Source organism: Corvus hawaiiensis, chromosome 9 (genome assembly GCF_020740725.1).
Source record: "Corvus hawaiiensis isolate bCorHaw1 chromosome 9, bCorHaw1.pri.cur, whole genome shotgun sequence".
Lineage (NCBI taxonomy): Eukaryota > Metazoa > Chordata > Aves > Passeriformes > Corvidae > Corvus > Corvus hawaiiensis.
The window spans coordinates 30,992,761-31,007,724 of record NC_063221.1 but is presented as its reverse complement, the minus strand read 5'-3'; the positions used below and the strand labels follow the sequence as shown (position 1 = coordinate 31,007,724).

Sequence of the window (14,964 nt, the reverse complement as noted above, 5' to 3'; positions counted from 1 at the left end):
AGGAAGAGGAGGGAAGGAGGGAGGAAGAGGATGGAGGGAGGCGGCGGGGCCGGGCTGCGGCTGGAAGCGAAATCCCGGGAAGAGGAGCGGGAGCAGAAAGCCCAGTCCCTTCACGGGGTCTGCGGCTGTCCTTTAACAGCATTCCTCCCTTTGCTTGGATTTGTTTGGTTTTTTTTTTTTTTGGGGGGGGGTGGGAGGGTGTGGTTTTGTTTGATTTTTTTTTTTTTTTTGTGGTTTTGTTTGGGGGTGGTTTTTTTTGTGTGTGTGGTTTTTTGTGTGTGGTTTCTCTTTCTTTGGTTTAGGTGGGGTTTTGGCTTTTTTCGGTTCTTTTTTTTCTGTTTTTGTTTTTTGTTTTGTCTTTGGGGGGTTTTTTTGTGGCGTTATTTGTTTGGTTCTGGTTTTGTTTTTTAATTCTGTGTCTTTTGACTTCTCCACAGTAAAATGCCTCCCAAATCTCCAACCTCTAGAAGATTTCAATTTCCAGCCTAAACACCCAGCTGAGCGTGTTCCGATTCAACTCTGCTTTATTTCCTCTCTGAAAGCCCTGTCAAAACCACTGCATCTCCTCGCACTCTCCTGAGGGATTTTTTGGGGTTTCTAAAAGTGTAAAGTAGGTTCTTCATTAATCTGTTTGTCTTAAGCTGCTTAAAAATACTCATTGGCTGTATCAGGAGCCGAGGGCTTAAAAAAAAAAGCGCAGGATTTGTAGAGGATTGAGTTGAATTTCTCAACTGTCTGGAACTGGCATTATTGCTCGACATCCTAAGAAGGGTGATATTCCTGCTTTCCCTGGTACTCACCAGCCCAGTGTTGGGTTCATGAAGCGAAGTCATGTGGGGTTTGTTTCCATTTTGTGATTTTACTGCCTTCTGCTGGTCAGAGATGATCAGGCTGAGCTTAATTTTTTATAATCAGCACATGATCTAAAATTTCGCTTCAGTGCAAATGCCAACAATAGATGCTTTGTGTATTTCCTGGAGGGTTTTTTTCTGCAGCCTCATGGATATATTTCACATAGTAGGGTTGATCAGTAAAGACGATTGTAGGTTTTAATGTGCAGACTACATCTTGTTCCAGAAGTCTGGCTGTTAGCTGGAAGTGGGGATGTAGCAGATCACCCTTCTAATTATTCCCTGCCTTTCAGCTCCCTGCTTGCCCTTTGCTTCCAAGATAAAGATAAGAGATTTAAAAATAAAAACTCTGTTGCTGTTTGCATAAACTCATGAAACTGTGGCCCCACGACTGTGGGTGATCTGTCAGTGCAGAAAGAAAGGGGCCTCCTGCCTCCAGAATTTCATTTAGGAATAATAGTTGTTTAAAGTTTTATCTTTGCTTTTATTCCCCAAGACAGAGATGGATGTGCTTGTCTGTCTGTGTAGGGGCTCGAAGGTGGAGAGCTGAGGAGCTGACAGGGCTTGGATCATCCTAAATGTTGTACAAAGAATTATCCACCTGATCAAAGGAAATGGCTGTTCTGCTGCCTGGAATTAGTTGCCTTCACCTTCCTGCTCTCAAATATAATAACCATGCCCTGAATTGATAGGCCACACAAGGTGCCATCTGGATATACACTGTAAATCCCCTGGGCAGGCAGGTTATGAGAAGGAAGATGCTTATTTTCTGCTTTTTTTCCCCCACAAAACAAAGCTTTGATTGCCAAATAACCACGCAGGCAACCATAAATAACAGTCTGTAAAGAGAGAGTTTTCTTCACATCCACCAGTTCCTATTTCTGTAGGAAAGGTTTGCAGAGGGAGTAGGAGAGAACTGAGTTCAACAAACTCATAACAAATGTCAGAGTTCACACTTTCAACATATTAATGGCATGAAACCATCTCTGAGCTCCATTTGAATGTAGTAAGGAGATTTTAAAAATCTGTGTTCATGGAAAATATCATTTGTCTCTGCTTTTTTTGAATAGGTGAACCAGGTGGGTAGCAAACACCAAGTGGCAGTGGCAAGACTAAAAATTAGAGGAGGTACTCTCTGATTTATGGAAATACACAACATTTATCCACCAAACACTGCAGAATGGTAAGAGAACACTGGGCAGTGGGGAATGAAGCTTCTGCTCCTGTTGCTGCCACTGTTCCATCATCAGTAATCCGCATTATATTTAGAAAAGCTCATTAAACATTTGGCCAAATATGCTTTCCCAAACGCTGTTGTCTGAAGAGAGCAGACCTTGGGTCAAGGAGCTCAAGAGAAGGGAATTTTTCCTCGTTTATTTTTAGTTTCATTTCCTAGGGAAGTAAGCCATCTGTGATCTGTTTCCCTCTGGAAAGTTTTGAATCTGCTCTGCCATTCAAGTTTGCAGAGCCTCAGAGATGTTAAATACCTCCAGTTTTTGTGGGAGGAGCTGCTCAGGTAAAAAGAGACTCTAGAACAGGAAAAAGGGGGAAACATGGGAATTCAGACTGTGTGAATTTGTGCATCCTTTCAGGCAGCAATGAGGCTGAAAGGGGCAGCAGGAGCTGGATTGCTCTGACATGGTTGTCTCCCCCAAATTAACCAGCAAACTTCTGCTTGTACCACTCAGTTCCACCAAAACCAGATTTCCTTCCTCTATCCCAGGATTAGGGTAAGGAAGAGGAGGCTTCAGTAGGATACTTGGAAGAGTCTGTGCCCAAGCCACCCTAAATGTAAGATCTTGGTTATGCAGGAGGAAATGAAACACATTAGTGGCATTTATAGAGTGTTGAACTGGGGGAGGTTGTGAGCTGTGCTCGGGGTAGAAACATAAACTACAGAAATTATGAATTATGAGCAGGAATTCACAGAAGCTCAGTTGGGAAGACTTTGAGTCCTTCTCTGAGGAGGTTTAACTTCAGCAACCCACCTTTTGAAGTGAAGAAATCTGAAAGTAAATGTGCCAGGAGACAATAAAGCAGAAGTGAAGCTGCCATCAAATACCACCATAGGAAGAAGGCTCTGGAAAGGCTGGTACAGTTCTGTGGGTCTGTAAAGGAAATAACAGGGATGTGAGGGATGTAGTGAAGGCTGCAAGCATTCAGAGAGTCGTCACTCATCCTTAAATCTCCTGGTTTCTCATGAATCCAGCAGAATCTGGGCACTGGCCAGACTGAGAACAGCAGCACATTCTCTCTCGCCAGAGGTGTCCAGAGAAAATCACAGTGTTTGTGCAGTTTATGTGACACGTGGAGTTCTTTGTATTTCAACATTTGCTGAGACAGGCAGGGATTTGGCCCTTCCCGAGTGCTCCTCGTTCCCCGCAGCTGCCAGGAGGTGGCTCTCTGCATTTGCAGTCCCTATTTACTACTTTGTTTATGGAATGAGCTGGACGCGTTTTCCGTGGAAAATGTTTTCCCTGCGTTTGCCCCGAGGAAGTTTACGTCAGAAGAACAAGGAAGCCCTGGGCTGAGTAAATAATCTGCTAACAAGCAAGGCAAGGATCAGTTCACTTTCGTCCAAATGTTTTCTGGCTGTGATCCAAAGGGAATTTTCTTGTGCAGGACCTAATCTTTTAAGGCTGTATCTATCAGGCTCAAGGAGTTCCATCTGTGTTTGTAGGATGCATTTACCAAATTTGATTATAGCCCAGTAGAAGTCATTCTCAATTTAAAAAAAAAGCACATTTTAGCCACTTGTTTCAAAGGATGCAGGTAGTTCATGGGCAGGTATCTTGGTGAATTGATTAAAATGCTCCTTCAGTCCCCCCCTTTCAGTGTGAGAGCGGAAGAGACAGCCCTGTGTCCAGGCCATGGACTCCTTTTGGAGGCAGTGATGCATCTCCAAGGCTGATGTGTTCTGTTGGAATCCAGTGTGGAACAAGCCAGGTTCCTTCTTTGCTTCCTAAAACGTGGTGAAGAGTTACAGTGTGTTAGAGGAGTAACTATTCAGTATCCTCATAATGCTGGTAAAGTTCTAGGTTTTAAATTGGTTACTAGGAATATGTAGCCTCTATTCAAACATTAATTTAAATTAATTTGGGCTGTCTGGAGGTATTAATTGCATGTACACAGCCCCTCCACTCCTGATTTGTCTTCACCCTCATTCTAGGATACCAGGCACCCTTGAGGACAATACATGGGCACAAACAACAACAGTGTAACACTCCAAGTACATCATGAGTCACATACAATTTCACCCTATATTAAAAGAAAATGGTTCCATCTTCTGCTGCAGGAAAAACTTGCCACACAACAGTTGTTTCTGAATCAGGGAGCGCTGCTAGTTCCTAAAAAAGTATTTTTTTGGCAGACTGTAATTCTGTTTTACAGGTTTCTCTGTCCAGCTGGTTGGTCACAGTCTCCTCTTTGCAAAGCTTGAGTTTGTTTCTTCAGACCAAGCATTTCCTTCAGTTAATTCACTTCTAGGATGAGGAAACAAGAGGCAGAAGGGTTGTGACTGTGCCTGTCAGGGGCTACACTCACCTTAGTACCCAAAATAGCACCACGACACCACCACATCCCCCCCCCCGCCCCCCCGTTGTTACCGTGACTTTTAGTGTCTGGTATTATTGAATTTATAATGGTCAAAACCTGCAATTTTTTCCCCTCTTATTTCTTCACTTTTTCTTTGACGTCTCTTGGTTAATGCTGCATGCACTGCAAAATTTAGAGCCAATCTACGGAAGCTTCTGGGTTTTTTTACAAGGTCTCATGTACATTTCTGCCAATGTCAGTGAGCTCTTACTGTTTGAACTCACAGACTTTGTAGACTTTTGCTGGGCTGTCACTATCTGAAAACTGATGAGGAATCTGTTTTTCTTAAACTCATTGGGTGTTGACTATTAATTGAGGGATTTTGCTCGTATTTAACCCAGCTATACTGAGAAAACCTATTTATCTGCAAAGCAATGCCCTCCTGATGTGAGAACATAACATATGCTGTGTTTGATAGAGATCCATTTTATATCCAGATAGGATGGCTGGAGCTCCTCTGGCCCAGCTCTCAGCTACAGAAAAAGTCAAGGAAAAGCAAAGGTGCCATCAAAACTCAGCAAGTAGTGCCCAGAACCTAACCTAGGTCCTTTCTCTGTGGTAATGACTGACAGGAGGGGAAAATGAAACCTAAAATGCAAGAGGTCTCTGATGGACCTTGGATACTCCGTGCTCTGTGTGTCAGGGCTGCTGGGGCTGGGCTGCTCTTTGCACCCTCTGGCAGCAGGAAGAGTTTCCCTTTCAGAACTGCAGGATTCCCAGTTTTGGTCTCAGAGTTTGAGTTAGGCAGGAATATTTTGCCCTCCTGCATTCCAGATTGGTGCCATTTTGGGAAGAAAAAAGAGGGGGGAAAGAGGGAACATTGCTGGTGGTCCATGATGCTTTGGTCTGTTCTTGTGAGCACGTACACTCATATGTGAGACTTTGCTCATAGAATCCCAGACTGGTTTGGGTTGGAAGGAACCTTAAACCTCATCCAGTTCCACCCCTGCCAGGGGCAGGGACACCTTCCACTATCCCAGGGTGCTCCAAGCCCTGTCCAACCTGGCCTTGGACACTTCCAGAGGTGGGGCACCCAAAATTTCTATGAATGTAAGGAGGTAAGTAGCTTATCCCACCCACACTGTGTGAGGGACTTCCCTGGTGTGCAATTCCACACGCAGACAGCAACTCCAGAGCAAAAGTCTTTTGTCTTGGCAGGCATTTGTGGGATATTTCCTCCCCTCCCCCTTGGAGAAGAGCATCCCTTTCTCAGTGCCTACAATAGGTCTTTGCTTCCCAGGATCTCCATCTGTGTGCACGTGTGTGCCACGTGACAGCACCTTTGTGCTGGGATTCACTTGGTGGCTGCACAGAGCCTGATTAAATCCACTGGGATCACTCACACATGGAGATCTTTGCAGATTTTGGGGCATTCCCTGTGTAAACACATGCAAACAGCAAAGCAGAGGAATTCCACGCAGCTGGAAATCAGTGGCTCCTGTGAGGGGAAGGACTCGTGTCCTCCGTGTGTGGGAAACGTTCACACAATGCAAACAGATGGAGTGGGGGGAATTAACACTCCTGCTTTTGGACACTTCCTGCATGACTATTAATAGTTCCCTGGTTTGGATTAATGGACAGCATATGTCGGGTAATGGGGACTTGGAGTTACTGCTAGCTTGTGTCCTAGGCTCAGTCTTTTTTTGAAGTTGCAAAACAGTAATTTTTTTTTCAACTCCCCACCTTCTACCTCCTCTTCCCTTTAGGATAACCCCAAAACCGTCACGTGGTGGGAGACACTGGTAGTGATGGCATGTTTGGATGGGAAGATGGATGGTACAGTCTTCCTCTGAAGACGCTGAATCATCGTTAGGGACAATTTTTAGCCTTTCTGAAGGAAAAGATGGTATGATATGGGGCAGGATTGACTGAGAGCCCAGTTTGTCCATGCAGGTGGGGCTGTGGTGGTCAGTGGTGTGTCCTAGTGCCATGCTGGAGAGGGACGAGGTGGCCAAGGGACCTGGCCATTTCATGGAGACCCATGATACTCAGTGAGGTCTTTAGGAGGGACATCAGGAAGAATTCCTTCACAGAAAGGGTGATTAGACATTGGAAGGAGCTGCCCAGGGCTGTTTGGGGTCCCCACCCCTGGAGGTGTCCAAGGAGGGACTGGAGGTGGCACTCAGTGCTCTGGGCTGGTGGCGGGGGGGGGGGGGGGGGGGGGGGGACTGGGCACAGGTTGGATTTGATGGTCTTGGAGGGCTTTTCCAACCCCAGTGATCCTGGGATTCTGGTGCTCGAGGGGTCGGCACACACGTGACTTTGGCAGCAGTTTTGGGCTGAGGGCCGGGGAGCGATGCTGAGGAGCCTTTTCCCCAAACCACCGGCGAATCCCCATCGGTGCCAAGAACAACCCCAACCGCTCTGTTTTCACATGGGAATAAAGCGGCACCGCGGCGGGGACGGGACGCGCTCGGCGTGGGAAACCGAGGCTGGTGGGGGTCACGACCCTGGGGATGGGGATGGGGGCAGGGATGGGGACAGAGATAGAGACGGGGACAGGGATGGGGACAGAGATGGGGACAGGGATGGGGACAGAGATAGAGACAGGGATGGGGATGGGGACAGGGGTGGGGACAGAGAGACAGGGATAGGGATGGGGACGGGGATGGGGACAGGGATAGGGATGGGGACGGGGATGGGGACAGAGATAGAGACAGGGATAGGGATGGGGACGTGGACAGGGATAGGGATGGGGACGTGGACAGGGATTGGGACAGAGATAGAGACAGGGATGGGGACGGGGATGGGGACAGGGATAGGGATGGGGACAGGGATGGGGACAGGGATAGAGATGGGGACGGGGATGGGGACAGGGATAGGGATGGGGACAGGGATAGAGATGGGGACGGGGATGGGGACAGGGATAGGGATGGGGACAGGGATGGGGACAGGACCGGGCCGGCCGCGGTCACGCCCCGCCGGCCGCCCGCCCCGCCGTATATCTGCGAGGAGCGGCCCCCTGGCGGGAAGGGGGAGGAGGCGGCGGGCGCGGCGAGCGCCGGGGGTGGGAGCTGCGCCGCTCAAGTGCGCGGCTCGGCGGAGCATTACGGCGGCCGAGCGCTGCCCGGGCCGGCAGCGCGGAGCCCGCAGCGCGGCCATGGCCGAGCGCCGCGCCTTCGCCCAGAAGATCAGCAGGTACCGGGGGCGGCCGGGCTGGCGGCGGCACCGGCACCGCGCGTGGGGACGGGCGGGCCCGGCCGCGGGGGCTCCGCCGCTGCCGCGCCCCGGGGGCGAGCGGGCCCGGCGCGGCCCGCGGGCGCCCGCGCCCTGCCGGCCTCCGGGGGCGCCGGGCAGGGTCCGCCCAGCGCGGCCGCGGGGCTGCGCGGCCCCCCCCGCCCGCCACAAAGGGCCCGGAGCGGGCGCGGCGGGCGCCGAGAGCGGGGCCGCTCCCCCGGGGGAGCTCCCGCGGGGAAGCGGGGGAGGGAGAAAGAGGAGGAAAAGAGCCGTGGAATTCCGCTCCCGCGAACAAAGGCCGGCCGGGCGCTTTGTGCAGCCCCTCTCGCCGCACAATGGGCGGCCCGGCGCTTTCCTGCCGGAGCCGGCCCTGCCCCGGCCGCCTCCTGGCGCTGCCCCGGCCCCGCACCTGGGAGGGGAGCGCCCACCTCCTCCTGGCTGGAAAATGGAGAGAGAGCTCCTTTCCAGCGCCTTCCTTTTGTGTGTGAGCAGGGCTGGTTCGCGGGGGCACCGCTCCTTGGACGCGCAGAGCTACGTGAGGCTCGCGGTGCTGAGCATCCTTGGATTTCTCAAAGTTTTGTTATTTTTTTAAAGAGGAGCATTTATAGAAATTTACCTACCAGTAGCAGGTTTCTGCAGATTTACATTCTGAGTTAGGCGTGTGGTTCCAGGTAGGAACAGTTTTTCTGTCTGCAGGTCTGACCAGGTAACCTTTGGTGACGGTGGTACCTCTCCTACCTGTAACCAGCAGTGGAGTGAAAGCGAGAACCCATCAGTTCTGCCAGAACTGTTCAGGAGGCTGCGGACAGTAGCAAAAGGAGTATCATTTTCATGCCTTTGAGTGAGAAGCTGTAGGTGCAAATAGTTGCAGTTAGAGAAACTGTGATGGAGAAGGGTCACGGACAAAGAAAAAGGAGGTCAAAGGAAAAGGCTGGAGAGGAGGTAGAGGAGTGACATCAGTCCCACCCCACTCATGATCTGGAAACAGCTGAAAGCACTGCTCTTCCCTTCAGGTTCTCTGCACATTTTGATGTGCACTAGCCAGGGGTTAATGTGACAGATCAAGGAATGGGGAGAGATGGATTTGCTGCCAGACCGTTTTTCCTGCTTCTTGATTGTAGTCATAGAAATAGTCACATGAGAGACAAGCACTAGGAGTGTCAGAGTTGTGCAGCCCTAGCAGGAAGTTAACTAAAATGGCCCTGGGGTGACCACTGTGGTGCTCAGTGCTCCTGCCTGGTGCAGAGGGTTCATTGGATTGTAGCACAGATGTGCCACCTCTATGCACCTTTTTGGGCTAATCTGATCCTCTCCATGTGTTTCCCCGTGTGTGTGTGTGTGTGTGGGCAGAGGTGGTCTTTAAGCAGGTCGGGTTCATCTGTGCCCATGGAAGGACCCAGGTGCTTTGCAGTGAGGTCAGGGCTGTTGCATCTCCAGCTGTCTTTTACACTTGGAAGATTATTGTGTTTTCTCTGGGGTTTCCCATGTTGTAGTGTCATATTCTGAGAAATCTCATGTTCCTGGTTCGTGGCCTGCACATCCAGTGCACATGATGGCAAAAGCTTGTGGGCAGAATGTTGCACCTGGGGATGCCCAGCCTGGGCTGTTGCCCTTCTCCTGCTGGCACAGAACGTGCTGCTGGGAATGTTGCTGTTTCAGGGGATGAGAGATTGGAGCAAGCGGTGCACAGAAGTCCCAGAGCTGTGCTGGTGGCTGCTGGAAGCCCTCCCCAGTTCCATTGTTTCAAGAAGAATAGATCCCTCACATTTTCACACTCTGCCCTCCGGTTTGGCTGACTCATCGAGGTAGCCATAGCATTTGTCTTATTCACATGAAATAGCCATGCTGCTCTTGCCTTGCCTGAGAGCCCGTGCTTCAAATGGATGTCACTCAGATCCACCAAGGCAAATTCCTTTAGTCCAGCTGCAAGGTTCTAAAGTGGTTGTTACAGTAGAGGTAGAAAAACAAACATGAGATGAGCTGAGCTGTTTCTTGGAATGCCCAGGGATGTGGTTCCACAGTTTTGATTTACCTGCTATGCTTTCTTCAGCCACTGTGGTGCCCCTCAAGGGCACGTGCAGAATGCCAGTGCCGTGGCTGCCTGGTCATTGCCTCAAAGTCTTTAAATGTTGGGCAGAGGCTATCAGTAATTGCCCAGCAGTTTCAAAATATCTTTTTAAGACTATGTTACAAGGTATCTCCATGATTAGGTCCTGCTGCGTTTTTGTGGGATGGATTTAAACAAGAATTTGGCCACCACAGGTACTTACTAATTCTTCTTGACTTCATCAGAAGAAACTCCTGAGTTGAACTTAGTATAATGCATTAATAATACATAAGATCTTGCCTGATATTGCTGCTAATTTTTAATTGGAGATATATTGTTAGGAAATTTTTTATTAAACTGTAGTGGATCACATCCTTCTGCAGCATCATGATGCTTCTGTAGTGGCACAGAGGCTGTTGCTTCCATCTCAGTGTAAGAGCAGAGGAACTCCAGTGCCACCTGTGTCCAATTCATGTTCCCAGTTGTGTTATCCCAGTACATTTTCTGGATATGGGGCTGCTTGGCAAAGAAGCAGGATGTGGAAATCCCCCCCCCAAAAGGTCAGTTCTGAGTTCCTGAATGCCCCAGCAGCTGGAGCATGTTGTATCCCAGCACTGCAGTGTTTCCTGGGGCAGGCAGAGGAAAAGGTGTGCAGGCTTTTTAGAGTTCAGAAGGAAAGAAAAACTCCCCCTTTAAACCTCACACAGCAAAAACATTACAGGGATAAACCCATGTTGCCTTTCATGTGAGCCCCTGACTCAGGGCCTTGTCAGTGCTCTTGGACTATCCTGAAGCTGGGTTATCTGGGGAATTCAGAGCTGCTGCTTCAGTCAGACCATCACCGTGGAAGTGTCTTTGCTTGGAAATAGTTTTGATCTTCCTCTCCTGCTCCCATGGTGAGAGAGGCTCCCTGTGACTTGGAACAGCACACCTGCCTTGCCCTCTGTTTTACAGTGCACATCAGCCTCACACAAACCCCACAGTGTCATTTTTACCACTGCTCTGCATTCTCTTGCTGAGAATTTTCAGTTTTCCTGTGCCCAGCTGTCAATGGGGTCCAGAGAAAAATGTTTTCACCTTGTGGGTCCAGGTGCTTCCATGTGAGCAGGAACCCCATGAGGTGCTGCTCTCTAGGGCTGGGGGGTCTTCAGCAGGGGCTGATCCTGCTTTCAGACATTCAGTGACTTGGAAATTCCCCATCATCCAGGGCTCTTACATTGTATGGGATTCCTGGAGTAATCACAGCTTGTCTTTATGGATTTGAATTGAGGGGAAAACACTTGTGTTCACTACATTCAGAGCATCTTATTTCTGCTGCAGCTCCCTTTACACCGATGGGGTGCTGTAAAACGGGGACTTGGGAAGGCTAAATTTGCATTTGTGTTTTTTACATTGCCTGAAGGATGTGTCAGGGGGGGCTGACAGCCTCCTGTGCCCAGCCCTAGGGTAAAGAGGGATGGTGTGAAACCTGCACCCACTGAAATCAATAGCAGAGCTGTCACTGGCTCCCAGGAGCACCAAATCGGGCCAGAAACGTGGTCACAGCAGAATATTCATCACAGTTTATTCTCTTCTCACATCCAGCTGCCATTTGCATTGTCAAAACACTGTCATGGATAACTGAAAGGATTTTTAACAGGAATTTCAGAGCATCCCTTTCCCATCCTCTCCAAAAGTCCCATTGGCTGTCCCTGTTCAGCCTCTGTGGATGTCTCGTGTGGGAGTTGGCAGCGCTCTGGGAAGCCCAAGAAAATCCCTGACTGCTTCAAGCAAGGGAGAAGGCAGGGACAACACTTTATCTCCAGGGCTGTGCTACAGAGCTGCATCTCTGGCCAAGGCTTCCTTCTGTGGTTGGGTGTTTTTAGTATGAGGTGTGACTTTGCTCTCCTGCAGGATCCGGTGCTGTGGTGATTTCCACAGTCAGGTGTCCTGGGAGCTCGTTCCCTCCACTGCAGCTCAGGGGTGAAGTTTCAGCCTCAATAATCAAATATTATCAGAAGAACACCACAGGCAGCGTTGTATGATGTTTTCTCTTTTAATCAATGGTGAGGAAAAAGGGAACATGTTGTTGCTCATCTGTGTTAATTTAGGAACCCACACGCACCCTGCAGCGGTCGGGATCAGGCTGGGCATTTCCTCAGCTGTAAATCAAACCCATTTCACTCCCAGGGGAAGGAGTTCACTCAGAAGGAAACAGGACCTGGGGTTTAGGAGGAAGGCTGGGTGCAGGGCTGAACTGGCAGAGTGGCTCCAGGCCAGAGCTCTCCCTGGATGTCTGGAGCAGGTTCCCTCATCCAGCAGGAGCTTCCCTGGATGGTGACTCACACCTGGATGGGGCTGCAGGCAGGACAGCCCAGCTGGAGCACGTGGGCACAGAGGGCCAGGCCCTCTCTCTGCAGAGGTGGCACACACAGCTGGTGCCACTGCGCTTTGGGAATTCAGATCCAAGCACAGTGAGTCAGTGGGATGGATGCTTCCAGCCCTTGCTGGCTGAACAGAGGGTGATGCTTTCACTTGAAGAAGTAAATGATGTGTAAATGCAGTTTTCTCTCTCCGAGGGAGAACAGGCAGCTTTGCTGGGGCTGCAGATGCCTCACTGTGCCAGGCTGCCTTTCTCAGAGGCTCCCTGGGTGTAGAGTCCCTGCACGTGACACCCAGGGTGAAGAACAGGCAGGAGGAACAGTTCCCTAATTAGCAGGATGGGGAGAAGCAATTTACCTTGTCCTTTCCCAGTGGAGAGGGCTGTGGGGATGAGAGGGCTTCCTCACATCACCCGAGGCTGTCCCTGACCCACCTTTGCTGGGAAAAGGGAGAGTTCCTAACCTTGCTTGGCATCACCAGGCATGACTTGTGGAGTCTTTTTTTGGGAAGGCAAAAAGAAGAACTGATATTTCCAGTTCGCTGCTTAAGCTAAAAAAAAAGTTAAAAAAAAAAAGGAACAGTTTTTGGGTTTGACCAGGCAGGGCACATAGAAACAGAAATGATTTTTTGTGTAGTAAAGAACCCTGGGAGTGCAAACAAATGGTTTCATTTTGTTATTTGCAGCTTGGAGGACTTTGAGAATGACCAGTTTTGTTTTGCTTTAGGAGCCAGTTCCAAGGGGAATTTTCTTCCTCTTCTTTGTGTGTTTTTTTTTTTTTTTTCCTTTTTCTGTGTGAACCACATGCACACACAATAATTAACCAGTGAAGAAGGTCAGAAAGGAAGTGACTGGGGAAGATGTACTTTAAACACAGATGTTCATGAGGCTGTGGGCTGTAATTAACTGGAATGTTTGTCTGAGGTTCCCAGGTTACATGTTGAATGTTAGATAAGTTATTAAAGAGGCAGTTTTTTTATTTGTTCTTTTAATTATCAAAGCTTTAATGGCTCTTCAGCTCTACCAAATTTTTTTTTTTTTTTTTTTTTTACATTTGGAGAATATTTATTTCTCTTTTCTGATGGGGTTTGGTGTAACCCCAGCATTGCTTTAGGTTAGAAATGGTGTTCAGGGTTATAGTGTAACATGAACTGCTGGTCGTGAACAGTTTGTCATGGACAAACAGCCTTTGGGAATGCAGGAGGAGGAGAAGGCAAGTGTGTTCACAGAGTGATGGAATGGTTTGGGTTGGAAGGGACCTTAAAGCTCATCCTGTGGGCAGGGACACTTCCACTAGACCAGGTCTTATTTGTTGTAGGGAAACTGGGAACCTCTGTGAGGAAACAGTGAGGAAGCAGCCCTAAAAGTAGTCAGCTGAGGTGTTATCTCAATGGGGAAATACTCATTGGGTTCTCCAAAGGTTCCACTCCTCTGGAGGGAGTGATCGGGATAAAGCACATCTGCTAAAAGATGGGATTCCCAACTGGAGCAGCTCTAGAAAAGCCATTGGGTGATCAAGGGAGCCCAAAGGCTGGGAGGGGATACCTGGCAGGTAGAAAGGAGTGGGAGAGGGCTGTTGAGCCTGATCCTGCTGCCACAAACCCAGATGGGCATAGATACCTGTAAATACATTTGGAGATGAGGTTACCTTAGGAGATGGTTTCTAAGTGTCAGAGGCAGGATGCTTTCCAGTAGGGAGGTGGTGTCCGAAACCTCTGCAAAGCAGGGATACAAGAAAGAATCAGCCTGAGCTGTGGATTGGACTGCAGGCTTGGAATGAATAGCAGTAACTCCTGCAGACTCCACTGAATTCTGAGGTTCAGACAGTATTTACTTCACATGGGGAGAGTTTTGATGAGTGCTTGTGAAAGCTGGAGAGGCAGGAGTGCTTCACACTTGAGAGTACTGGTGATTTCTTGGTGAAACCCATTGGAGGTTCTGACTTTCTGTGGTTGGGCTTTGGGGGAATTTTGGGGAATTTTCAATATCCAGTGAGGTATTAATGGAGCAGCAACATGGCTGATCAGTGCCACCCTTTTGTGGCACCACCCTTCTTCCCCTGTTGGACCACGGAGGTGCCTCTGGTTCCTGGGGATCCACGGATTCAGGAGGAGCCAGGCACGGCTGTGGTTCCCCAGCTGAGGACAGGGTCCCTCCTCTGGCTGTACTTCCCATCTGGAAACAATGCCTCTAGAAAATGGGGAAGGGTTTTTAGTCTTTCCTGTGTTGTGCTGGGCTCTGATTTTTCCTGCCAGGGCTCTGTGCCTCATCAGGAGTGACAAAAAACACACAGAGTGAGCCTGGTTTAAAGCAGAGCCCGTCTGCATCCTGGGGACAAGCTTCTCAGTCCTCAGCCACAGATGCATGGTGTGTTTTCCATGCCAAGCAGCCATTTTCATCCATTCCAAGTTTCCTTACGAAAGCTGGCAGCACACATGGTTTGCTCTCACGTGTATCTGTGTGCACACGTGGTGGGAACAGGGAGAGGGCTTTTCCTGGATGTTCCTTGTCCCCAGCAGGAGCTGCTTGGTCTTCTTCCAGAAGCCACCCTCCAGAAGTGAAAACATCAGCTCCCGTGGATAAAGGCAAACATGAAGGAAATAACTTCTTGCAGCTAGAATACATAAAACTTTATTTTTTTTCCTCCTGCAGTCTACTTTTTAAAAAAGACAAAATGATGCTTCCTCTAGCTAATCTTACATCCATCCTCTGGCCTGAGGAAACATCTGCTCTCCATGGTAGCCTCAATTGTCCCAGCCAGTTCCCTCTTAGAGTTCCCTTCTCTTCCACTGACAGCAGTTGCCTCCAGCTGCCTTCATTCCTGCCCACCAGCAGTCCCAAAGCCAGGAGCCCATCCTGATGTCCAGGTTTAGCTTAGGGCAGATTTAACCATCTCCTTGGCAGGATTCCAGCAGCTCGTGCTGATACACAGCACA

General features: G+C 49.3%; 1 protein-coding gene and 1 long non-coding RNA gene across 18 annotated transcripts in view; both read left to right on the top strand.

Moving 5' to 3' along the window:
* Positions 1–14: 14 nt before the first annotated feature.
* LOC125330112 lies at positions 15–1,198 on the top strand. The gene is made up of 2 exons (XR_007205373.1): positions 15–117; positions 438–1,198. It is a non-coding gene; the product is annotated as an uncharacterized LOC125330112 (long non-coding RNA).
* Positions 1,199–7,485: 6,287 nt separating this feature from the next.
* The window catches only part of DOCK7 (dedicator of cytokinesis 7), a 92,733-nt gene continuing 85,254 nt past the window's right edge, over positions 7,486–14,964 (top strand). For 15 of the 17 annotated variants that reach the window (XM_048313331.1, XM_048313330.1, XM_048313326.1 and 12 more), the window contains exon 1: positions 7,487–7,583. In XM_048313331.1, coding sequence (XP_048169288.1) covers positions 7,546–7,583 — 38 coding nt within the window. In that variant the 5' untranslated portion in view covers positions 7,487–7,545. Of the gene's footprint in view, positions 7,584–14,964 lie in introns of all 17 variants that reach the window. The other 2 variants (XM_048313327.1, XM_048313328.1) reach the window with 1 other exon arrangement.